Genomic DNA, 27,196 nt, shown 5'->3' with positions numbered 1-27,196 from the left:
GTCTTACTAAATATTCTCTTATACAGTGACGCTTCTAACCACTTTTTATCTTCTCTTTATGAGCTGTTCAACAGGAATTTTGGTGAAAGAGTCCCCCAGTTTAATGTTTATGATTGAACCACGTCATGGGGATTGTTGGACTTGTTCTTATGGCCACCATATGCGCCAATAACGCCATGTGGCATTGCTACTTTTTTGCATAGGCACATTAACATGGGAAAATACTATACATACATATAAGATCCTATCTAATAGAGATTGGAACACACAAATCTTGTAGTGCAAAGGGACCTTACACCCTGAACATTGACATAACGACCTGGCACAGGCCTCAGAAGGAAAGGGCATTTTCCATTCACCCTTGAACCAGGAAAGCCATCCATGAAACATCCAGGTTTGTCTATAGCATCACCTGGAAGCAATTCTCTACCACGGAAGAACCTACCATTGCTCAGACATCAACCTGCTCAAAAGAGACTTCCCTTAACACTGAGAAAACTTAACAACAACAACGACCTGCTTATAGGACAGGGTACTCTGCATTGCCCTTCAATGGTGAGGTTAAACAAGAGGACACTCCATATCCTGACTTCAATGTAGGATATGCAGATATCAGGATATTTAATAAAGAAACATGATACCAACAACAGAGACTGTGTGAAAAATAAAAATGTGTTGGCACTACAGACAATGTCTTGGATTGGACAAATTAGTTTGCCTGGAGCCTAGATTTGTTCTGACACCAGGAAACTCCAGGGGTCGGGTCTCTTTGTGTTTAGGCCAAGGTGATTCCTTTCCATTCCCCTCATATTTTGGTGGGCCTATGCAAACAATTGCCACTCTAACACCGTTTTTACTGTGCTCCTTTGACTCTAATCCTTTAAAAAAACACAATTTGAGGTTAACTTAAGCTAATATGCATGTACATGGAAATGTAAAAAATACTATGCCTCTAATGTTTAAGGAGTTACGTAAGTTTTATGGCTTTAGATTGCCTTGTGTGCTGTTAAGAAATATTATAATGTCTTACAATCTGGGGACTTGAGGGAAAAAGTAATTGTACAGGGATTTTATTTTATTTATCTTAACGTTCTTTGGCTGAAAGTTCAAAGGTAATATATCAGCAAGGGTTTTTTTTCTGAAAATTATGTTATGGGTAATTTCCTTCCACTGTAACTTTACCTTGTCCTCTTTCTTTGCATCTTTGTTCTCATAATTAAAAATAAAAAAATTAAAAAACAAAACAAAACAAAAAAATAACAAAGTATAGGAGAAAGAAATTAAGGAGTCGATCCCATTTCAAATAGTGTCTAAAAATATTAAGTACCTTGGAATCAGCCTGATAAGAGAAGTGAAAGACCTATACCATGAAAATTTCAAAATGCTTCAAAAAGAAATGGAAGAGGTTCTAAGGAAATGGAAAACATTTCCTGCTCATGGGTAGGAAGAATCAACATAATCAAAATGACTATTTTACCTAAGTTACTATATAGATTCAATGCAATCCCTTTCTAAATTCAGACACCATTTTATTTCAGACAACATTTTTTATTTTAAGTTTGACCATATTGGCTAACATATCTTTCACAGTAGTATTTTAGTTAAATATTATCATTGAATCAAGGGATTTGCCATCACCAAATTTGTTCTCCCTCCACCCCTGTTCCCATCCTGCTACTTTTATCCCCCACCCTCACCCGCCAGGCTGCTAGCGTAAGTGGTCCCCTCTGTTTCTAGATTACTACTAGTGATCATACATCTGTTTGGCCCTGGTACCCTCCCTTGTTTCCCCCTCTATTTGAGAGGTGGAGCTAGATGGTTCAAGCTATGTGGTTTCGTCTGAAGAAAAGAAAACCAGTAGAATGAGGTAAAAAAATCAAATGAGCTGAAAATGGGTGAAGTCCTTCTAGAGGCTTTCAACCTTACATTGAGAGAGGACAGGAAAAAGGTAATTGAAACACCGCAACAATACAGAAAGAAATATCAAATAAAATATGCAGTGAGCACTACAGCAATAAAGACAAGCACCACACAATTGTCTCGGTCCTGAAATCATTCCATGCTGGAGTACAAAAGGAAAGAGAAATATAACATAAATAAAATAAAATTGGAGACATCAACTTCAATATCTGCACCTATATAATCAGACACCATTTTTTTAAGTAACTAGAAAAATCAATTATAAAGTTCATCTGGAACCACAAAAGACCTAGGTTAGCCAAATCAATACTGAAAAACAAGATACTGGGTGGCATTTCTTCACCTAACCTGAAGCTATATTATAAAGCCACAGACAAAAAACATCATGGTATTGGAACAAAGACAGAGTATCAGAGCAGTGGATTAGAACAGAATATTCAGAGATATACCCACAAGTATATGGTAAACTGATTTTGACAAAGGATCCAAGAACCTAAAATGTCACATAGAGAGTATCTTCAACAAATGGTGTTGGAGCAACTGGATTACCACCTGTAAGAAACAAAAGATTGACCCATACCTCACACCCTACAGAAAAAGAAACTCAAAATGGATTAAAGACCTGGAAATCAAACCCGAATCTATAGAGTTCATTGAGGGAAAAATAGACAGAACACTACAAGACTTATACCTCAAAAAAGTCTTTGATGATGGAATGCCAATGGCAAGAATAATAGCATCAAGCTTAAACAAATGGAACTATATGAAACTAAAGAGTTTCTGCTTGCCGAAAGAAACACTGGCTAAAACTAAAAGACAGCTAACATAATGGGAAGAAATTTCACACTCTACACATCATATAAAGGATTGATATCTAGGATATACAAATCACTCAAAAAGGTGAGCCCCACAATACGCAATAAAGCCATAGAAAAATGGGGAGAAGAAATGAATAGACACTTCTCCGAGGAAAACCAACAGATGACCAAAATACACATGAAAACATATTCACCATTACACATCATTTGGAAAATCAAAATCCAGACAAAAATGAGGTATATTCACCATTACACATCATTTGGAAAATCAAAATCCAGACAAAAATGAGGTACCATCTAACACCAGTGAAGATGGTACACACCCAAAAATAATGGGTCTAATATCTGTTGGCAGGGATGTGGTAAGAAAGGAACTGTTTAAATTGATATTGATAGCTCCTAGATGGATTTCTCCCAGCTTTTTCCCCAACAGAAACACAGAACTTGATTCATCTTTTCCTGCCTCATAACTTAAGGGGGAAAAGAAAGTGGATGGTACCAGGATCAAATAATCACATTAGCATTGAGTGAAAACAAATAATTTTCAAGCCTAAATACAAAACTCAAAGTCAACGACAACAGTATCAAGATTTACAATAAGTTATATCAAAGAGGACCAGTAATACTAGCAGTCCAGGTGGCAAAGGGGGAAGTATGGGGTGCATGCTAGGAACAGTGGAGAAGGAAAGTCAACACTGGTGGTGGAGAATTTCCCTAATTCACTGTTACTATGTACCTTAAATATAACTGTGAAAGACTTGTAATTCACATGCATATCAATAAAATTATTTAAAAAGAGAATAAAGACAATAGAAAAATAAACAGAGTGAACCATATAATAAATAGGAAGAATGGGAAGGAAGGAGGGAAAGAACTTGTGAAGAAAAGGAGCAAGGAGGGGCCGGGAAGGTGGCGCTAGAGGTAAGGTGTCTGCCTTGCAAGCGGTAGCGTAGGACGGACCACGGTTTGATCCCCCGGTGTCCCATATGGTCCTCCCAAGCCAGGGGCGATTTCTGAGCGCATAGCCAGGAGTAACCCCTGAGTGTCAAATGGGTGTGGCCTAAAAACAAAAAAAAGAAACAAAAAAAATAAAAGGAGCAAGGAGATATGGAAAAAGGACAGAAGCAAGAAGACTGGAATAAAGGAAGAGATAAAAGAGAAAATGCATGGAAAAAGCAAGAAGGATTGTAATAAGAGAAAGAAGGAGGGGTAGAGGAAGGGAAGAAATGAAAAAGGTAATAACTGAATTGAGCAAAAAAGGGGTGACTCCTGGCTGTACTCTCAGAAACCGCCCCTGGCCTGGGGGACCTATGGGACGCCTGGGGATCAAACTGCAGTCTGTCCTAGGCTAGCACGTGCAAACCAGACACCTTACCACTGTGCCACGGCTCCACCCCACTGAAGTTACTTCTACTCTACAGCCTGGAGTTCTGAAAGTGAGTGCCCCCTGCTGCTCAATCTGCCCTGCCCTGTTTGGGTTCCTAGCACTGCCACCCTCACACCTCCTCTTAGGTATGAAATGCTGCCAGTCCAGGAGAGCTGTGAATTAACCTTGGAATGATTGTTTGGACAATGCAACTTCGTTAGATTATACGCTGTTAAACCCAGAGCAAGTAGGACAGACGGCAAAACAACAGGAGCTAGGAGGGAGTCCAGCAAACAGATCCTCCTGCAATTCGGTAGCAACCCTCTAGTAGAAACAGTCTGGCAGGGTCATGTCAGAATACATACTGACTATTGTCTGGCTTATGTAGTGGAAAGTGAAATTGTACATGGGGCAATGGGAATTTGGGTGTGGAGCAATATGCTGTCCTACAATGACTTAAATATTCTTTCCTAGTTGATCAGCTGATTCGTTAACTAAAGCAACTGGAAATAGGAGACCACAAAGAAGTCTTATATGAGAGATGAAAATAGATTCAGAGCGATTTTGTAAGAATTGCAGTTTGTGAAGCAAATCTTGAGTGATAGATTTGTATTGCTCTGGGATTTGAAATCAGAAAATTGGTTTGAAATATACTGCCATCAGTTTGTTTAAAATTTGGATTTTAATTCAAATCCAAATACCATCTATTCCTTACTTTGCTTTATGCAGAGAACATATATGGTATTATAAAGGTTGTCATGAACTTATTGTGTCATGTACATTCTGTAATACATTAAAATTCTGGGAAGCGGGCCCGGAGAGATAGCACAGTGGCGGTTGCCTTGCGAGCAGCTGATCCAGGACCAAAGGTAGTTGGTTCGAATCCCGGTGTCCCATATGGTCCCCCGTGCCTGCCAGGAGCTATTTCTGAGCAGACAGCCAGGAGTCACCCTTGAGCACCGCTGGGTGTGGCCCAAAAACAAAAACAAAATATTCTGGGAAGCAACTCAGGAGACAATGCACAATGTCCTCCATGAGTGCCTGTTATAGAAGGTTTTTGTTGAATACATGACATCCCAGGATTTGAGTAGATGCACCAGGCCACTTTAATTAGCCATGGTGACTGGTCTGTTGGACCCTGATTGCTCCAAGTTGCCCAAATCTTCGATTCAGGGGGGACCCTATCTGAATTACCAGCTCTGCCATCTTTGCATATGGCAGTGGGCTGCAACTGCTGTTCTCACCTCAGAGCTTATAACTTTACACTCAGTGATCAGGAACCTTATATGTTTGGGAACTCTAACACAGGGTTAGTCATGTGTGCAAAGCAAGATCCCAGCCAGCTGTCTTGACTTTGCACACCATCCTCTTATGTTTGTATATTAACATTTTTTACTTCACACTCAGGTAATTTGCCTCAAGTTCAAGCCCTAAATAGTAGACAAGTTTCATACTATTTTAGTGCACCATGTTTGGATTTAAAAATAATTAGCTGGGCCACAGACATAGCACATTGGTAGGGTGTTTTCCTTGCATGCAGCCGATTTAGGACAGATGGTGTTTTGAATCCTGGCAATCCAGAAGTTCCCTGAGCCTGCCAGCAGCGATTTCTGTGTGTAGGCCCAGGATTAACCCCTTAGTGCTGCCAGTGTGACTCAAAAACAAAACAAAACAAAAAATATTTAGCGCGCACACACACACACACACACACACACACACACACACACATATATATATATATATATATATATATATATATATATATATATATATATATATATATATATATACTCAGATATACTCATAACTGGGCTGAGAGATATGTGATGCAGGGATTAAATCGATGTAGTCCATGTGCAAAGCAAGTATTTCTGTGGTCTCAAATTAAACATTAAAAAATAAATACATATTGGTGCCAGAATGGTGGCACAGAGTAGGGCATTTGCCTTGCATACTGCTGACCTAGGATGGACCGTGGTTCAATTCCCTAGAATCCCCTATGATCACCCGAGCTAGGAGTTATTAATGCGTGCAGAGACAGAAATAACCCATGAGCATCACCCGGTGTGGCCCCCAAACAAAAGAAAACACAAAAATAAATATACATATTGTGGGCAGTACGGTGGAGTAGAGGTAGGGCAAATGTGGGCATTATTTCTCAGTTCTGTGTGTATCCCCCTGCGCTTCACACATGTGGTCATTAGGAGTATCAGGAGTCATCAGGGTATTAGGAGTTTCCTCCTAGGAATAGAGAATAGACTCAAGTCCAGAAGGAAAACTTCCACTTCCAGCCAGGCCCTGGCAGGTGAATAGCTAGCGCCTGGCCCTTTAAGAGCCCGGCCGGAAGTCGTTCAACGTCACGCAATCCGCCATCTTCCTTTCTCTGTTGCTGGACCACGAGGCGGGGAAGCACCGTCCGCCTCCATCGCTGTCCAGACCGAATAATTTCGGGGTTCCTCGCAGCCACAGCGGGCTCTGGAGGGACGATGTTCTCTCCGCCACCCATCTTGGGGCCGCTCTGAGCTTTGGGTCTCGACGGAGTGGGGTGGGAGTGGGGTGGGCGCCCCGGGATCCCGCAGGCCGGAGCCTCTCCCCAGGTGCTATGGCTTGGGCCCGGGAATCTTGGGCGTTTCCTGCAGTTGAGTCCAGGGGCCACCCCGGCGGGGCTCAGGGCCTTTGCCTGGCTCTGCGATCGTGTCCCAGATCATCACTATTTTTCCTCTTCCTGTGACCTGGTGACCCCAGGTCTTTGGTGTGAGCACTTTGGGAAATTGTATTTTTGAAAGGGGGGGATTTTGTGCAAAAGACTTATTTTGGGGAGTGTTGGGCCCGTGCCACAAAGTTCAAGGTCACATACCCCATGACAAGGGTCCAGTTTGGCCTGGCTTGGCCCTTCCCCATGGACTATTGATTGTAAAAGTAGATTTTCGTCTAGAATCTTCAAGTGCAGACCGAGGAGACACCCTGGTCCTTTGCAAGCTATGTGGGTGTTAGGATAATTTGGCGAACAACAGGCAGTTTGGGCGCTTTCCACATGTGCCCTCAGGAGGAATGTAGGCTGGATGCCAGCTTCAGATGTGCTGTTCAGGATTAGGATTCACAAGACCCAGAGGAAGCAGCTGGGCAGGGCTTGTGCTCATCCTTCTTACTCAAGGCTGTGACATTTCTCTAGGAATTGTGCCAGGGGCCTTGCTGCTGCTCTTCGGAAATAATCCAGGCCAAAGAAGATGGAGCCTCAAAGTGTGACGTCCTGTCCCCAGGTAAGGGTGCTGTATGGGCTCTAAGAAGGACAGTGGGAGAGGTCAAGGAGTTCAATCCCTCCTGGATCTGTGGAGTGCACTGAAGTTTTAGGAAGCAATCTGGGGCTTGGGTGTGGGGGTTGGCACTCCTGGCAGGGACACTGTTCTCTGCAGATTGAGGCATCTATTGCCCTTGTTGTCTGTTTGCTTTGGGGATTTGCCATTCGGTGCTCAGGCATTCATATGGATGCAGTACTCTTGGGTCACCCATGGCGATTCTGAGACTGTTGAATGCAAGGTTCCAGAGTCGCACTCCTGGTAATAGCGAACAGGATATTTGTGAGGAAGGAGACCTAGAGGTCAGAATTTCTGCAATAAATAACATTTCTGTCTTGTGGAAAGGCTCTTTGATTTATTTGTAGATTATGGCACTATAGGCAAAAGGGTATTCATATGGCACCGCTCTCTGTAACCATCCTTCTGGATGAAGACACTGTGGGTGTGTTGGGATTTCGGCCTGGGAAGGTCCCTTCCATGGCACACATGTGGTTCTATCACAATGATCTTTTGGAATGTGTGGCTGCTTCTTATGCCAGGACATTAATTGCGCCCATGTCTCCTTTTTATAGTCACTCGGGACTCTCCATGCATGACTTGTAAAGTCTCCTTGGAGTTCCTAACTCTGAAATCCGGGTGAATAACTTTCAGCCTTATCTTAAAAACACAGCAGGTTCCTTTCCTACACATGCATTTTCCTGTGGGTTTTGTTTGATTTTAGTTTCAGTTGCTTAGTGCTGTGCTATGTCTGCTTGTTTTGTTTTGTGTTGAATTTTGAGCCACTGCCTATGCTCAGGAATTTTCCATGAGTCTACAGAGGGTTCATCCCTGAAAACAGCAAAGGACAGTAGCCTGTGCCTGGTATTGACCAGGGCTGTCCCTTTCTGCACCCTTCCTAACTCTGTTGGTCAGATTCCTCTTTGTAGCCACATTTCTCCTCAGTAAATCAGTTGCATTTCCAAACACTCCTGTCTAGAGTCCTGTAGCTTATGTTTCTAATTGGAAAAAGAAAACGAAGGATCTATCTAGATACAGTTGTTGTTCTTTGTTGTGTCCTTTTGACCTGCACCAGAAACAGTTTATTTCCGAGTCAACCAGGGGTCTGATTATGCCAAGCACAGGTTTGATTTTCTCAGTGGCCTGGAATTTCCCTTCTCTGATCCTTGTTTCCTGGCAGAGATGAGCTGTGGGGACAGGAGGGGCTGATGTGTGTTTAGTGTTTGGGAACACATGCCGAATTTCTATTTTAGCTCCTTCAGGTTCTGTAGTCAGACATTTCTTCCACAAGTGTTCAGTGAATTTTAGTTCATCGATTGGCCCTGGGTGGTCTGTGTGCAAAGCAGCATCTCCAAAAACCTAGAGTAGTGTCCCACATCAAATTGGCTGATAGGGCTTTCTAGCCTGATAGTTAGGAACCTTCGCCCTTTTGGTACCCCTGCAGAGAGGGTCATGGTGACTGGGTGCTCTAACAGAACAGAAGAGAGTGGCTGTGAGTCCCTCTAGGACCTTAGGGGTCCTGTCCTGTCTCTACCACCCTGTGCAAACATGGTCCTGAACTCTACTTTTGTGTTTAGGACTCAGTGACGTTCCCTGAAGTGGCCATAAGCTTCTCCAGGAAGGAGTGGCCATACTAGGATGCCTCTCAGAGGAAGCTCTACAGAGATGTTATGCTAGAGACATATGAGCACCTGCAGGCAGTAGGTGAGAGGTGCACTGGGGCTGTTGCTTCTGGATTCATCCCAGGGTGGGGAAGTGCCCTGATCAGGCAGGAACCTGGGCTCAACAGGAGACTTCATTCTGCTGTGCCGAAGGTCAAACCCCTCCCCAATTTTATCACTTTCCAGTCACTGGCTTTATTTCTTAGAAGAGTCAAGCTTTATATTCTTTATATTTGTAAATGTCTGTTCAGTGACCAGAGGGTTTGATCCCCAGCTCTGCACTAGTTCCCTAAGCTTGCCATGTGTCCTGCCTCAGCACTGTGCAAGGAGTCTGCCCTGATCAATGTGGGTTTTGCCGAAAGTGATGTGATTTCATGAACCTGGGGGTCTCATTCGCACCTGTTGGTGAGCTCAGGACTTAATCTGTGTTCAGGGATCCCTTCTGATATCTTTTGCTGATCATCTGGGGTGCAAATGATCATCCCTGAGTTGACTTCATTTATGGTCATGTCCTCCCATCTCTACTATTGTTTTAATCCTATGTGACTGCAAAATTTTTAAGTGATTTAATTTCTTTTTATGATGTCAAACGTTCCACCCATTACCAGATTGTGGGATCTCTCCAGTTCTTTTGGGGACAGTATCTTGGATGGGGATGAATTTTGATGTTGCTTCATGCAGACCATATTCCCTTATCTTTTGCCTCCCTCGCCAGGGACTGTTTCACTTTTCCTGTTTGTTTCTTTTTTTTTTTTTTTGGTTTTGGGCCACACCCGGTGACGCTCAGGGTTTACTCCTGGCTATGTGGTCAGAAGTTGCTCCTGGCTTGGGGGACCATATGGGACACCAGGGGATCGAACCGCGGTCCGTCCTAGGCTAGCGCAGGCAAGGCAGGCATCTTACCTCTAGCGCCACCGCCCGGCCCCTTCCTGTTTGTTTCTAATCCTAAGGATTATGTTTACATCAGTTCCCAGGAATCAATTCATACAAGGCTTGATGAATGCTGTATAGTTCTGGTTATCAATTCATTATCTACCCTGAACATGGATTTTGCCATAACTACCATAATATCATTATATCCTCTTTTTATTCGGGTTTTTTGGTTTTGGGTCTCACCCACTGGCGCTCAGGGGTTACTCCTGGCTATGTGCTCAGAAATTGCTCCTTGAGGGCTCGGTTGAACATATGTAATGTTGGAAATCACACCTAGGTCTTTCCCAGTTAGGCCATGTGCAAGACAAATGCCCTACAGCTGTGTTTTCGCTGTCCCGTCCAGCCACTTGATTGTTAAAGTCCATGTTTGGACTTTGCTGGTACTTGGCTCTTTACTCTGTGTTCAGTCCCTGAGGGTCTCAGGAAGCTCAGTCACTCAAGGGTCACTCAGAGGAACTCAACTGGGGAGTACCTAGATCAAATGTAGTTCGACCAGCACTGTCTTATTGCCCCCCCCATCCCTCTCTGAATGACGCGGCCCCTCAGTTTGACTCTTCATTTCAGCCTGCTCTCATCTGTGCAATAAGCAAAGTGCATAGTGAGAGCAGAGATTCTGTTCTTCATCTGTTCTGTTATTTGTCTGTTTCCATTAGGGACCCAGACTTGTACATTAGCTTCTGTCCCCTCTCCTTGTCTCTAATCCAAGAATTGTCCTTCTGGGCAGGGCATTGCAGGGTGAAACCTGCTCTGATCTCCTGGTTGGAAGGAGGAGCATTTGGAAGCCTGCCGAAGGGTGTGTTTGCAGGTGAGTTTGGAAAGAGCCCTTGGCTCAGGCCATAGAATGAAATGTGGAGCATCATGCGTCTATGTGAGATGGGGCATTGGGCTTGGTGCATCAAGCTTTCAGGATATTGGTGCAGGACTGCTGCTCTTCCCTTTCACTGTCCTGGTGCTAAAGTTCTAGAATTATCTGGAGATTTGCTGTCATGCCTTTGTCTTTCTGTCCCTAAGTCTCTCTTCAGATTCAGAGCCTTCATTTCCTGTCTGCTCTCAACATAGCTGCACAGCTTCTTGTTGGAGTGCCCGTCTCAGTCCTCTCAGGTCTTTTCCTTTACTTGGCCTTTTTTCTCGTATTATATGGGATTTTTGAAAATCCCAAGGAAATATTTAATCCTCTCCTTTTTTGGGGTTCACCCTGTGATATAACTTGGGGGTTCTCCCTGTCTTGCGCTTTAGGAATCACACATGGGGGGCTAAGCGACATTATAAGGTGTCAGGAATTGAACTCAAGTCAGCCACTTGCAAGGCAAACACTCTCCCTGCTTTGTTTTTCTCTAGCCCACACAGAAGTATTATTTTGCCTCAACTTTAAATCACTGATGTGTGAACCCAGCGCAAAGCTAACGGTGAATTTTTCGTGTTCTCACACTGATGCTGCCAACCTGTCTTGCCTTTTCACATCAGCGGAAAACAACATGTATTCATTCAACCAACATCGGCACTTTAAACCAGGCTTCATTAGACTCATTCATTTTTTGAATAATTTCGTTAAGGACCATGGATACAGAAATGTTTACACTTTTGTTGTAGTCATAGACTATACATCACCCTCACCAATCAACTTTCTCATCACAAATGTCCGTCATTACTCCACCCACTTGTCTGTGACATAGTTTCTGCTTTTCTCTGCCCCTTTCATGTTATCCTAATCATCAGTGTAGTGAGTGCTCTAAGTATATACTCACTGTTCTTAGTGGTAAGCTTCATATCATGGGCTGCTACTTCTGGCCCTCATCTCTATTGGTGCTGAAAATTATTAACATTCCATCTTTTACTTTTTTTTTTGGTTTTTGGGCCACACCTGGAGTTGCTCGGGGTTACTCCTGGCTGTCTGCTCAGAAATAGCTCCTGGCAGGCACGGGGAACCATGTGTGACACCAGGATTCAAACCAACCACCTTTGGTCCTGGATTGTCTGCTTGCATGGCAAACGCGGCTGTGCTGTCTCTCCGGGCTCCATCTTTTACTTTTTTATATTCCATAGATGAGTGGGACATTTTAATGTCTCTCTGACTCTTTGAGCATAATAATCTCCATCTACATCCATTTATAAGCAAATTTTCCTTACAACTGCATAATATTCCAATGTGTAGTTGAACAGTTTCTTCAGCCACTCATATATTGTCCGACATCTGTTTTATTTCCCAACTCTGGCTAGTGTAAATATTGATGCGATGAACATGGGGATGATGTGGTTTTTGTCTGTCCTTATTGGGTCTATCTCTTTACAGGGGTCTCAAACTTGCGACCCACGGGCCACAAACGGCCTTCCGGACAACATTTTGTGGCCCTGCCCTAGAGGAATCTTTTTTGTCTTGTTTTGTTATAGTTGTTTGAGTCACACACCCCAATGTTCAAGGATTACTATTGATTTTGCACTCAAGAATCACCCCGACTTTGCCTCCTGCGGCACTCAGGTAAATTGAGTTTGAGACCCCTGCTTTAGAAATATTGGAGAAAGAGATCAGACAGTCCCCCCTTTATTTTGGTTTTTGATTTTTTTGGTCACAGCTGGCAGCACTCAGGGGTTACTCCTGGCTCTATGCTTACACATCGCTCCTGGCAGGCTCAGGGGATCCTATGGAATGCCAGGATTTGAACCACTGTCCTTCTGCATTCAAGAAAAATACCCTACCTCCATGCTCTCTCTCTGACTTCTGAACTTTCCCTACTTATATTCAGGGGTACCTTGAATAATTTCTCGTTGTGCTTGGGTGATAATATATGGTGCCAAAGATGAATTGGTTTTGTCCACCGGTTGTGCATATACCATAAACCACAGAGTATGCCTCTAGGCTCTAAATTTGCCTTTTTAAATGGCAAGACTCAAATTTATATTTGTTGGCAAGTAACTCTAAGCATAGTACTATTTTACCTTTGGTAGTTTAAATCCAAACTAAGTGCTTCCTTGCCAAGTTAATACATTATTCATCATCGGGTGTCACTATGTGAGCTTATGAAATTAAATGTCCCTACATCTCTGTATAAAATATCTTTAGAAATAAAAACTCACAGTAACACAATTTCAGGATTCCCTGTATGGAAATTTAACATAAGACATGTTAAAAATTTCCATGATAAATGTCATAACAGTAGTATGGGGAGTAGGATGTTTGTGTTTCATTTGCCAACTCAGGTTCAATCTTTGGCACCCTATATGGTCTTCCAGTGCCAGTCAAGAATATTTGATAAGTTCATAGATAGGGTAACCGTGAGTTCTGTGAAGTATGGCACGAAAACAAAAGCAAATGATTCTGGATACGTATATTCTGAATGTTCAGCATTTAGAACATGCAAGTAGTATGAGAAAACAGACTAGAGAACAGAGGTATAGTACAGTATTCCATAGAGTCATCCAGGATCAGAGCAAGGAGTACGTTGTGAGTACTTCTGGGTGTAGCTCCAAATTCTAACCAAAAAATTACATTATTTAAAAGCATGAAGTATTATTTTGCTTTATCAACAAAATGAGGAAATCTAGGAGAAAGAGTTTAGCAGGAGATAGAACTATGGTCCAGACAGCCTTTTCAGCTCTACTCTGACCAAAATCTTGCTCTTTCCGCAGAATCAAATCCAGAAATCTACCCATGTCCCTTCTACTCGCTTGTTTTCTCCAATCAGAACTTCCTCAATCATCATATGAAAGAAAGTCATCCCTCTCAGATCCTCCTCTCAGGAATATCTATAAGAAATCAAGCTCAAACAAAGAATTCGTATCCACTTGATCAGAACCAATCTCAAAAACGTTCTAGTCCATGTCATGACAAGCCAAGGCTTGACATACCTGAAGTCAAAAGTACAAAGAAAGCTACATAGCTTTGGCTAGCAAGATAAGGCATAAAAGAATTTCTTCAGTCTTTTCTAGACTATCTTACAGTCAAACAGGTAGTTCTATTGAACTTGAGTCTTCAAATGAAAAAACTAACACAGGGCATAAAAAAAATCCAAAGTACACAGGTAGAGTAGTTCAAGGATTAGGAATGCAAAGAATTTTTAGAGAGAGGAATGTAAAGCTTGGGCAATGCTTTACTGATGGATTATATGGGATAGACCAGAGGGCGCACAGATGTGAGAAACCCCATGTTTGCGGGGAGTGTATGCGAGGTTTCAGTCAGAAGGCACATCTCATCACACACCAAAGAATACACTCAGGAGAGAAGCCCCATGTTTGCAGGCAGTGTGGGCGAGGCTTTAGTCAGAGGACAAATCTCATCAGACACCAAAAGACACACTCAGGAGAGAAGCCCCATGTATGTAAGGAGTGTGGGAAAGGTTTCAGTCTCAAGTCAAATCTCATAACACACAAGAGGATACACACTGGGGAGAAGCCCCATGTTTGCAGGGAGTGTGGGCGAGCTTTCAGTCAGAGGTCACATCTCATCAGACATGGGAGGACACACACTGGAGACAAGCCCTATGTTTGCAGGGAGTGTGGGCGAGCCTTCGGTTGTATAGCAAATCTCATCACACATGCAAAGACACACACAGGGGAAAAGCCCCATGTTTGTAGGGAGTGTGGGCAAGCCTTCAGGTTGAGGTCACATGTCCTCAGACATGAGAAGACACACAGTGGAGAGAAGCCCCATGTTTGCAAGGAATGTGGGCGAGGCTTCCATTACAGTTCTGGACTTATCAGACACCAGAGGGTACACACAGGAGAGAAGCCCCATTTTTGCAGGGAGTGTGGGCGAGGCTTCAGTCTGAAGTCATCTCTCATAACACACAAGAGGGTACACACTGGAGAAAAGCCCCATGTTTGCAGGCAGTGTGGAAGAGGCTTCCGTCAGAGGTCACATCTCATTAACCACGAGAGAACACACACTGGAGAGAAGCCTCATGTTTGCAGGGAATGTGGGCAAGGCTTCAGTCAGAGGTCATATCTATCAACACACAAGAAAATACACAGTGGAGAGTGGCCTCATGTTTGCAGGGTGTGTTGGCAAGGCTTCAGTAGGAGGTCACATCTCATCACACACCAGAGGGTACACACTGGAGAGAAGCCCCATGTTTGCTGTGAGTGTGGACAAGGATTCAGGCATAGTTCAAGTCTCATAAAACACAAGAGGACACACTAAAGTCACGTATATGCAGGGAGGGATAGTTCAAGTCTCACCACACTGGAGAGTAGCCCTATGTTTGCAGAGACTGGGCGAAGCTTCACTCTGAGGTCAAGTCTCAGACTCCAGAAGACACAGCAAGGAATCCCTGTTTAAAGCAAATGTGAGTAATGAAATAACTTCATCTGAAAAAGCAAATGTAAGCAACACAGACTGCATTAATGTGCCTGAGAAATTGGCCATGGAAAAGTTCAAACAGCTGACTCCATATTTTCCCTGTGCACTAATAAACTTTGTATAGTTCGCATCTCTTGTATTTCCTCCCCACTGAATGCAGTATGCTATAGACGTATACTATCATACAATTCTAAACAAAGGCTATGTCCCTGAAAAGGTATCTATTTGGTATCACTTAGGTTATTTTACTAATGAATTGATTCCTAGGCTCAGGCAGAGAAGTCTCATATGAGATGAATCATGAAAGGAAACATTAAATCTGATCAGTAAGACCTTTAATCTGGTGTATTTGGTTGTGTTTTGCTTTGGGATAACTGCTGGAATTCTCTAAAACTTAGATTTCTGCTCCTTTGAAGCAGAATTCTTGAATGTGGGAGTTTCTCTTCATGTATTGTCCCCATCACCATGTGTCCCTTTTTGCCTGCATCACCGTTTGCTTCTAAACCTGAGTCTCCAATGCTCTATATTTGGGACATGAGGCTTCCACATGAGTTGATACATATTTCATATAGATAACCACTCATACATCCTTCGTGTAGCACAAAATCTCAAATTTGAGATATCAATGAGTCAGAATTCAGCATTTGAGCTAACAACAGAATAGGGTTGCTTGTTAACTGAGTGGTGAGTGGCATGGAAGAGATTTAAACAGATTCATAAAGTCCTGTTCAGACTCTTTGATGAATACACAGGGGGGCCAGAGAGATAGCACAGCTGTGGGGCATTTGCCTTGCATACGGCTCACAGGGAGTGACCTCGTTGGAATTGTGGAATCGCATTTGGTCCTCCAGCCTGCTGGGGGCCATTTCTGAGTGCATAAATTAGGAGTGTCCCCTGAGTGCCACTGGGTGTGGACAAAATCCAAATAACCCATCAATAAACAGTTTTTAAAAATATATGCAGGGTTAATATAGAAAATTATTCAATAGTGTGAAAGCCAATTTTTTCTAGTCTCAAAAAAGCAGAAGCAAATGTAGAGAGGCACTTCATATATAATGCTTTCTCATTCTAACAATGATGCCTATTTCAGAACCAACTGAAACAATCTAGACAATTCTCAACTAAGGAATAGAGCATGGTATTCTGTTCTTGGAAACTGCCTAAATATGAATTGAACTCTATATTAACATCACAGAACTCAGCATACCTGGGATAGAGGGAGAGTGGATTGAATTGGTTCTGTAGAATTGACTTAGAAGATTGGGAGTGTATTTTGAGATCCTTGTATGACGGAGGTGCAAACTGAAACAGTGTGGTGTATGATTGTAGAATATGGACATAGGAAACTTCATTACAATGTTGTGAATTAAAGTGTGTCAATCAAAATTGAAAACTATGCATGAGCACCTGTTATTGCTTTTTGTCATATTTGGAGTCTGAGCTACCCAAATGCTCAACAAAAGTACATGAATCAAAAAGTTTAGCATATACGTATGACCCAATAGTACAGGGAGAGAAGAAAAGATATCCTTCATTTCATTGCAATCTAAATGAATTTGGAAGTGTCATGTTCAGTAAATGCAACACAAAGAAGGTCAAACGCATAAGATTTCAGCAATTGTGGTATATAGAATTAAAAAGGGAATATACAATAGTTACAGGGTACAATGGAAGTTAGAATAGTAATTGATGTTTCGAAGTAGTCGAAGGGAAGGAGTAGAATTAGGAGTTGAATTAGAGGTTGCATCATGAATCTGTTAGAAATTCTTGTGCATGTTTACTAAGGGGTGAGCTTATACCAATATTTTTGTTAATGTTAATGTACTGATTGGATGTAAAGGTTTAAATCTTGTTATATAAACAAGATGTATTCTGAGGTCAGGTGCCAAGGTTCACAGCTCCCCCAGGGTGGCAGCATTTCTGACCTAACAGAATTGTGAGGAGGATATTGCTTAGGATCCCAGGCAGGATACTGCCTGCAGTACAGGACTGGGCAGCAGGGGCGCTCAAGACCCCAAATTCTAGGATTCCACGATGAGAAGGTGCAGTGTCCTGGAAGCTTTTCCTCAGTCCAGGATGTCCAGTTGCTAGACAAAAAAAATTGAAAATAGCATGGAGGGATGAACATTGCTCATGATCTCCTGAGCTTTTATAATTATGGTTATTTTCTTTCAGTTCGTTGGGTACATTTCCCCTGGCTTTCACGCAGATCAGGCTGCAGCCTGAGCTCTAAGTAAGATCCAAAGATGGGTATGTTTATGTTTGTTTGAAATTGGTTCTTCAGTTTTGCATAGGAATAGATGAAAACTTCCAGGCCAGGTGATGGCTGATAAATAGCTGGAACCTGGCTCTTTAAACTCCTGCCAGAAGCTGTTTGACATCACAACAATTTATCTATTTCTTTCTTTCTCTGTAGTCAGTCCTTGAGCAGTAATCACCAGTCAGCACCCATCAGTGCTTGGAACAATAGTTTCAGAGGTCTCTGTGGGTACTGGTGGCTCTGAAGGGAAGAATTTTTTCCAATACCCCTTCCCTTCCCATCTCCTGCTCTTAGCACTGAGAAGCTGCAGCTACTACATGTGAATGGCATAGGTGCCCCAGGAAGGCAGTTTCATTTCCATCCTACCCCCTGCCTACCACTGGGAAAGATATATTTACTCCTTTTCTGTCTCTTACTCATTTTAAACACTGTTATACAATATTATTGTTACTGAATGTATATCCTGTCTATGACTTTATCTCCTTTCAGCACCCAATTATTGTTTAGAGGGATCATTTCTAGCAATCATTGTCATTGTGGTCTCTTCTGTCCTACTAACAATCCCCACTATTTGTGCAAAGCTGCCTACTATGGACTGATCTTCCTGGCAACCTTGTTGAAAACCACAGTAACTGTAGCCTGAAAACGGCAAGCTATTCTACAAAATTCTACATGATTATTAGGGTTTTTTTTTGTTTTTTTGGGGGGGGTGTTTTTTTTGGGGGGTTACACCCGGCAGCGCTGAGGGGTTACTCCTGGCTCTCTGCTCAGAAATCGCTCCTGAAAGGCTTGGGGGACCATGTGGGATGCCGGGCTTCGAAGCACTTTCTTTCTGCATGCAAGACAAACGCCTTTCCTCCATGCTATCTCTCTGGCCCCCTAACTATCAGGTTTTATAGCTCCCATCTACTCAAACTTTTGTCCACAAATCTGCTAAAACCAGTACATCCATAAACTCGGGAAGCTGTATCCAGACACCTTGAAAAACTTCACTCATATTCCAGGATCCAATCTCGTCCCCAGAATGCACTAGAATGCACTTGTGAGTTCACACCTGTGCACAGATACAGGATTACAGGATTTCTCTGAGTGGACCTAGTTCCTTTCTCAGTCCAGGAACAGGAAGTCTTACTTGTGCCCAGAGAGAACAGAAAGAGGATTCCCCATGCCCGACAGTCAATCATGAGGGCGGTAACTTGCAGCCCTCACAGTTACTCACAGTAACTATGCAAAGCATTTGAAAAATTCGTAATGTCCTTAGAAATAAACATCTATTGAATTTAGTAGACTTTAATTTATTTGTATGTTATTCAGTGAGAATACTGAATTATGCAGATTTCCTCTGAAATGTTTGTGGCTGATTGTTTGAGAGAGCATGAGACCATGCTCTATCCTTGGATGCAGTGTATGGAAGGTTCCTTGACTGAGAATCTAGAATAACACACTCGATTTTACAGAGATCCTTCTGAAGGCCATAGATTCCTGTACTGCTCTGTTCATTGATATGAAACATTTGATTTGATGTATTTTTCAGTCTATGTGTTTACAATTTGAATTAATTATGTCAATTATTTGCTCCTTTGGATTTTTCTAGAAATGCCATATATCTTATAGAGATTGTCATGACTTATTTTTATGTAGAATGTGTATGAGAACAAAACATTGGAAATCAATTCTGGGTACCATGCAGATATCTATTGAAAATAGAAAATACAAGTTCAGATCTGCCCATCAGGGTTCAAAGATCTGTTACCCTCAGAACTCTTGTTACTTATTTAAGTCAATAGAATCAACTTAAATGAATATTCATAAAATGCAAAAATTCATCATTGAAACTCTGGCCCATTGATTGTAGATGCAACAGGACTAATCTGGATTCATTCTCAAGAGGAGGACTAAAAGCTTAAGAAAGTGAGACCATAGCCTACCATTGTCTCTGTGCAAAGAGAGAAACTCCCACCTAGAAACTAGGCTAAAAGGACATGCTGCTATCAGATAACCCTTTAGCAGAGTTATCTACTGAGTAAATCTGGAGCACCCCTTGGTGTGGCCCCCAAACGAAACTGAAATGCATAACAAACAGTATAGATATAAGTGAGGAAAAACTTAGTGTTTGGAGCGCTTCCAGACTCATGGATTGAATGCTCACTAACCTCTCTATTTGATATTTTAATTCGGACTCTCCCCACTGGTGGGGGATTCCAGATAGGGTTAAAGGATGAAAGTACTTGTACAATGCTTAATTAACCCAAGGTGGTTATTCAAAAGGCATTCATAAATGAAAGACTCTAGGGCAAAGCTTTTATGTTGGAGAAAGCAGTGTATGAGCTCTGAATGCTTTAGCTACCCAGCTATGTATTGCTATGCATTGCTGGGTATCCAAAATGGTCAGCATGTGCAAAGCAAATTTCCTACTCTCTGTGCTATAATTCCAGCCCCATCCAACCCCTCATTTATTTAAGTTTTATATACCTTATTGCAAAGTTCCAGGGCTGCAGGGCCATAGGACGAGAGGCTCAAACCTGCCAGGACCACTGTTACAATTTCAGCTGGAGTCCTGGTGGCTCAGCTGCCAGGTTGGGCCTTCTGCCCACCCCGGATGCCAACATTTAGCAATAACCCACTGAAACCTAGAAGGAGAGGAAAAATGAAATCCAAGTGTACTTTCTATTTCTCCTGGTGTCTGAGGCCTGCCACCGGCAGACTTCAGAGTGTGGGTGGAATTCACGAGCCAGAGTTGTCCATAGAGAGCTTAAGTCCAAAGAAGAAAGAGAAAGGAATAGATAGAAAGCAGGTAGCATCTCTTCGATGCTATTATCTCTGGACTCTGCTTGGTCACTATCCTAAGCTACCTTGCCAAGGTCCAACTTTTTTTTCTTTTATATCCAGCATGGCAAGGGGCTATGTCCAGGGTCATGTGCATGTTCAATTTTCATTCAGTGGGGTCATCCAAAAATAAGTCAAAATGTAACTACCATACATCAACAGCTATGTTTTTGTCTGCTTTTCTGCACAAGAGCAAGAAGGCACCATCGAACACAATCTCCAGGGCTCAAACCCGGTAAGGTTCCCACTCAATAAGGTGGAGCCAAAGGATCATGGCCACACACATCTTCTAACCCACAAACCCTAGCTCAGCACATAGTAAAACCACTATACAAGTATTGCAGTGGAGGAACAATGCAGGGCAATGCCACACATGACTTAAGATGACCTGAAAATACCAACCACCTAGTTCGCCTCACGGATAAGGAGTTTAGAATTTTAACATGGAGGATGCTCAAGGAACTCAAAGTAAGTGTAGATCAAGCTGAACAAACTACAATGTATAACTTAGAACTGAAAAAACACGTCTGAAAAACTCAGTCGATGAAATGAAAACCTCAATGAAAAGCCTCTCCAATGGAGTAACAGCAGCTGAGGACACGGTGAGTGAGGATGAGATGCAGAACAACTCCACACAGCAGAAGTGATTGGAAAAGAACCTTAAAGCATATGATCAGACAATTAATAAACTACTCAAAAATGTGAACAGATGAAAATAGAAGTCTTTGATAAATTCAACAGAAACAACATTGAAATCATTGGAGTCCCAGAGACCCTGGAAAAGAACATTAAGGGGAAGATTTGGAAGAAATGTGAGAAGAGGAAGAGGAGGAAGAAGAAGAGAAAGAAATAAAAAGAAAATAGGAAGGGACCGGAGCAGTGGCTCAAGCGGTAAGGCATCTGCCTTGCCTGAGATAGCCTACGATGGACCGCGGTTTGGTCCCCTCATTCCATACAGTCCTGAAAGCCAGGGGCGATTTTTGTGTGCATACCCAGGAATAATCCCTGAGTATTACTGGGTGTGACCCAAAATAAAAAAAGAAGTGGAAGAAGAGAAAGAAGAGGAGAAAGAGGAAGGAAAAGAGAAAAAGGACAAAGAGGAAGATGGAAATAAACAGGAGGAGAAAGAAAAAAGAGGAAGAAGTAGAAGAGGGCCGGGCGGTGACACTGAAGGTAAGGTGCCTGCCTTGCCTGCGCTAGCCTTGGATGGACCGCAGTTCAATCCCCCGGTGTCCCATATGGTCCCCCAAGCCAGGAGCAACTTCTGAGCACATAGCCAGGAGTAACCCCTGAGCGTTACTGGGTGTGGCCCAAAAACCCAAAAAAAAAAAAAAACCCAAAAAAAAAGTAGAAGAGGAGGAAGAAGAAGAAAAAGGAGAAGAAAGTAAAAAATGAACTGGATATACCATATTTTCTGGTGTATAAGACGACTTTTGAAATAGAAAAAGTCAACCGAAAATTGGGAGTCCTCTTATACACCAAGTATATCCTGAAAAATGTCTCAATATGCCGCTAAACGAAAATCATTTGGATATTGCCACAAAACGGATTTTCCAACTCAATCCTGCACCAATCACTGCAAGGCTGCTCGGACCGCCTCTCTAACTCGGCCAATCCAAGCAGGCTTTTGATGCATGCAAATTAGACAATGTTCTGGACCCGAATCTACACTGTCAAAAGCCTGCTCAGATGGGCCAAAGTCAGAGAGGAAGTCTATTACAGTAGAAGCTCTGAACCTTTGCTTGTTGTGATTGGCTCACTGTGGTACATACAGTTGCAGCACAGGAACGTTCTGTCGGATGCAGCGAATATAGGCCTAAACCTATGTTTTAACTGCAAAATTAGGGGGTCGTCTTATATGCCGGCAAAGATGGTATTTTAATTACTGTTCTTGTAATAGTATCTTTGTTTAAGCACCGTGATTATAAACATGTTTGTAGTTGGGTTTCAGTTTAAAAAATAAAAAACAGCTATCTTTTAATATTATATTTTATTGAATAAATACTGGTAGTTTATTTACTATGTTTCATCATTGAGGGTTTTTTTTTTTTTTGGTTTTTGTGTCACACCTGGCAACACTTAAGGGTTACTCCTATCTCCACACTCAGAAATTGCTCCTAGTAGACTCAGGGACCATATGGGATGCCAAGATTCAAACCACCGTCCTTCTGCATGCAAGGCAAGTGCTTTTCTTCCATGATATCTCTCAGGCCCCCACGATTGAATTTGTCATACAATGCCTTAACAATGCTTATTTTTATCATTGATATGCACTGTTTTGAATTAGCTCTCTCACCTGTTTGCTTCTGGCCATAAATTTACGTCTTTCTCTGTTCCATTTTCCGTTTGAGACACTAGCTTATACTGTCGGTAATGAGGGTGCAATATTCATAAAACTTCGTTTCATTTTAGCACAGTTTTTTCCAGGGTGATAGTTTCAGTTCTCATTGTCACTGTCAGAGTGGTCCCTTCTATAACATACGTGCGCTGCTACACAATTCATATCAAGCTACTTAACGATGACTGGTTCTCCTGATTCTCATTTCTTTTATCTCTAGATATTCTTGTCATACTACCTTATTTTCCCTTTTATCCCACAAATGAGTGAGATACTTCTTTGTCTATTTTACTCACTCTGAGTAGAATTGCAATCTTCTAATTTGTATAAGACTTAGGTTGCTGCCAGAACGGACAATTTTATTGATTACAGAGACCACCCATGGGTGGTTCACAGTAAGTACAAAGCAAGGACAGATAGCTCTGGCTCTCTGGAGCCAGTCCAACCCAGGTTTACATGTAAGACAGTCTCTGTTTTGGGGTAAATCCAAGTTATCAATGAACAGACACAAAGAAACCAGGGATGATCTTTGGTTTGCGTAAAACAAGGTGTACCTGTACGTATTCATGTGCTTATATTTATATATATATATATCAAAATTATTTATTTACTCGTTTGAACTCAGGCAATTGTGTTGGTTCCACATTATGGAATCGCTAGAATGATCACTGAGAGTTCATAAAAAATTAAAGAAGAAAAATAATGTCATTGATGTTTTAGAGCAATAGACCATAAGGGTACCTTTATAAAACTTTATTTAGGGACCCCACATGGCAATGTTCAAATTTTCCTCCTGATCCGCATGACATAATTACTCCTGGTTGCCTCAGGTACCCTATCGGATGCCTGAGATTGAAACCAGAATGGTCACCTGTAAAGCATGTGTATGCCCTGCACTATATCCTATAGCTCCAGCCCTAGATGGGAAATTACATAGCGAAAATGGGCATTCATTTTTAGTTCCTTGGGAGTTTTGGAAGAAAGACATCCTCAGATCAGTGGAATAGACTTGAATTTTCAGAGACTGTTCCCCAGGCATACAATCAGCTAACCTTTGATAAAACACATTAAAAAATAGAGCAAGGAAATCTTCTTCAAAAAGTGGTGTTGGCACACCTGGTTAGTCACTTGCCAAAGAGCGAAATCGGACTCCCAACTAACATCATGCAGAAAGGTCAAATTTAAATGGATTAAAGAACTTGATATCAGGCCTGAACCATAAGGTGTATAGAACAACATGTAGGTAAAACACTCCATGACATTCAGACTAAAGGCATCTTTAAGGAGAAAAAAGCACTCTTCCAAGAAGTGGAAGCAGAGATAAACAGATGGGACTCATTTAAGCTGAGAGTCTTCTGCGCCTCAAAGGAAATAGTGCCTAGGATACAAAAGCCACCCACATAATGGGAGAAACTATTCACCCAATTGGGGAAATCTTATGTGAGCAAAGAAGTTCTTATCGAATAGAGATAGAAACTCATAAATTTTTATATTGCATTGGGGTCTTACACCCTGTGCACTGGTCATAGTGACTGGGCTTAGGTTTCAGAAGATCAGACATTGACCATTCAGCCCTGAACCTTGGAGTCCATCTATGGAAACAACACCAGCATCAGCATCAGGAATCGGACTTCTACAAGGGAAGATCCTATTGTTGTCCAGACATTGCTTTACTCCAGAGTGGGTTCATTGACTCGGGACAACTTGAGAACTCAATAACAGGAACAAACTGCTTTCAGGGCAGGGTTCTTTGCATTGCCACCTACTTATGAGATGAAATCAGAATACACTCTGCATCACACTAACTTGGACTTTTGACATAGGATCTGTAGAGAAACCAGGATCATTAACTACAGAAACCTGACAGCAACAACCGTGATTTTGAAGAGCTTTTACTGGGACCACAGAGAAAAATTTTGGGGTTAGACAACTTAACATGCTTGAAGCCTGAACTTGGTCTGATGCCAGGATACTTCATGGAGAAAGTCTCATTGTTTTTAGGCCAAAGGTTTTTCTTTCTATTTTCCCCAATTTTTTCTCTGCCTATGCAAACAATAACAACCACGATACACCATATTTATTTTGTCTCTTTAAAAAAGATAGCTTACTAAACCTCTGCTATTGCATTAATGACTTTATTAGTTACAATAAAGTTAAATACACTTGATAATTAGCTTTCTCCTATTTCTTTTTTCTTCTCTTCCATTTTATTTTTTAGTTTTACTTACTATTTATATATTTTTCTTTTCTTTTTGGTTCTTGGATCACACCCGGCAATGCTCAGGGCTTACTCCTGGCTCTCTGCTCAGAAATCACTTCTGTCAGGGTTGAGGGACTGTAGGGGAAGCTGGGCTTTGAACCATTGTCCTTCTGCATGGCAAGGCAGAAGCCCTACCACCATGATATCTCTTTGGCCCCTTATTTTCCTTTTTTTTTTTTAATAATTTTGCTTTTCCTTATAATGAACAAATCTATTATAATCAGTTCTGACAACTATGTGATGCATTTTCTTTAAATAAAATTTTTTAAGAAAACAAAGTAAGGACCTGGAGAGATAGCACAGCGGTGTTTGCCTTGGAAGCAGCCGATCCAGGACCAAAGGTGGTTGGTTCAAATCCCGGTGTCCCATATGGTCCCCCTGAGCACAGCCAGTTGTGGCCCAAAAAACCAAAAAAAAAAAAAAAAGAAAGAAAGAAAAAGAAAACAAAGTAAGTTGAGTAAATAGTAGAAATAGTTTTCCGGATTTCTGGAAATAACAAAAGAGGGAAGATTCAAGTTTCACTAATTAAAAGAAATAGATAAAATATTTAAACAAAATAATTCCAAAATATCTACATGAAACCTCTAATATCAAAGCGCAGAGAAAGTCTAGGGAGCTGGGACTCCCACAGGGTTCTCTGAGAGTAGCATGTCTTGCCAGCCTAGATTCTCAGCAGGAGTTACTCTCTTGCATTGAGACAATGGTAGGCACTGGAATCAGATTCTTAAATTTTAGTCCTCCTTGTCGTCTGTGTAAACATTTCCATGAGATTATTATGTTACTGATCCTACCCTGATCTGTGATTGTGCCCTACCCTAGGGTGTGACCTGGCATTCTGGTCCCATCCTATATTTCATCAATATGAATATAAATCGGGATCTATTGAAATAAAGACAAGTGTTCATATCCAACAACCACAACCACAAACAACAGCCCTTTCACTAAAGTGGCCGTGAAAGGTCAGTCCACAGCATGGACTGGACATGGAGAACCTTTCTGCTGACAATGGCCACAGATAAGTGTCCCAGTTGCTGGACTAAGAAGGGAAGTAGGCCTTTCAAGGAGTCCCTCCACTCCTGTCTCTGCCCACAGTTGTGCACTCAAAGGTGGAGCTGGTGCAGTCTGGGACTGAGGTGTGGAAATCTGGGATATCAATGAAGATCCCCTGGAAGGCATCCAGTTACACCTTCACCGGTTATGGATGCACTGGCTGAGGCAGATCCCTGGACAAGGGCTTCAGTGGAGGGGAAGGACAGCCCCTGCGGGTGGTGATGCTAGATATACAGAGGAGTTCTTGAGCAGAGCCACTCTCCTGCGGACAAGTTCCCCAGCACGGCCCACATGGAACTGAGCTGAGAGCTAAAAGCTCAGAACACCACATTAGATACCTGGGCGAGAGACACCGTGAAAACCCACATCCTGAGTGTGTCAGAAACCTGAGGGAGAGGCCGCTGTGCTGGGTGAGGAGACAACAGTGCTCTGATGCCTCTGGATTCCTCCTGCAGAGCCTTGGGCTTAGAAATATAATGTATTCATAAACTTCGGTTTTGTTTGTTTGTTTTGTTTGGTTTTGGTTTTGGTTTTTGGGTCACACTCAGCAGCGCTCAAGGGTTACTCCTGGCTCTAAGCTCAGAAATCGAGGCCCTGGCAGGCATGGGGGATGCCGGGATTCGAACCGCAGTCCTTCTGCATGCAAGGTAAACGCCTTGCCTCCATGCTATCTCTCAGGCCCCAGACTTAGTTTTTCTTGGATTGGAAATACATGATCTCTCTATCTCATTTTGTAATTGCCAAGAAAAAGAAGTTTATTCTCATAGGAAGTACCAGAGACACAACTTGTAAGATTGTCCTGGGTAATGGTAAGCTCATTTCACTTTAAATCTATTCTTAAATAACTGGAACTTTTTTCAATTCTGTTTTAGTGACCTTATCTTTGATGGCAAGTTAATGAAAAAAACTTTTTTAAATGTTTTGGGTTTTTTGTTTGTTTGTTTTTGGGCCACACTCGGCAGTGCTTAGGGGCTACACCTGGCTCAACACTCAAGAAATCGCTCCTGGCAGGCTGGGGGGGGGGTGCATATGTGATCCCGGGATTCAAATCACCATCCTCTGTATGCAAGGCTAAAACCCTACATCCATGCTATTTATCCGGCCCCCAAAAAACGGTTTAAATATTTTTTTGGTTTTTAGTGTTTGGGTCAATCCTGGCAGCGCTTAGAGGTTACCCC

At 42.2% G+C, this 27,196-nt stretch overlaps 1 protein-coding gene across 1 annotated transcript in view; it reads left to right on the top strand.

Moving 5' to 3' along the window:
• The window catches only part of LOC126000520 (zinc finger protein 875-like), a 71,972-nt gene extending 56,847 nt beyond the window's left edge, over positions 1-15,125 (top strand). The window contains 1 exon segment of the mRNA XM_049767775.1: positions 14,101-15,125. Coding sequence (XP_049623732.1) covers positions 14,101-15,125 — 1,025 coding nt within the window.
• The last annotated feature ends 12,071 nt before the right edge of the window (positions 15,126-27,196 follow it).

The sequence above is a fragment of the Suncus etruscus genome (assembly GCF_024139225.1).
Source record: "Suncus etruscus isolate mSunEtr1 chromosome X unlocalized genomic scaffold, mSunEtr1.pri.cur SUPER_X_unloc_1, whole genome shotgun sequence".
Lineage (NCBI taxonomy): Eukaryota > Metazoa > Chordata > Mammalia > Eulipotyphla > Soricidae > Suncus > Suncus etruscus.
The sequence above is the reverse complement of the archived record's forward strand: the minus strand, read 5'-3'. Positions and strand labels throughout refer to the sequence as shown.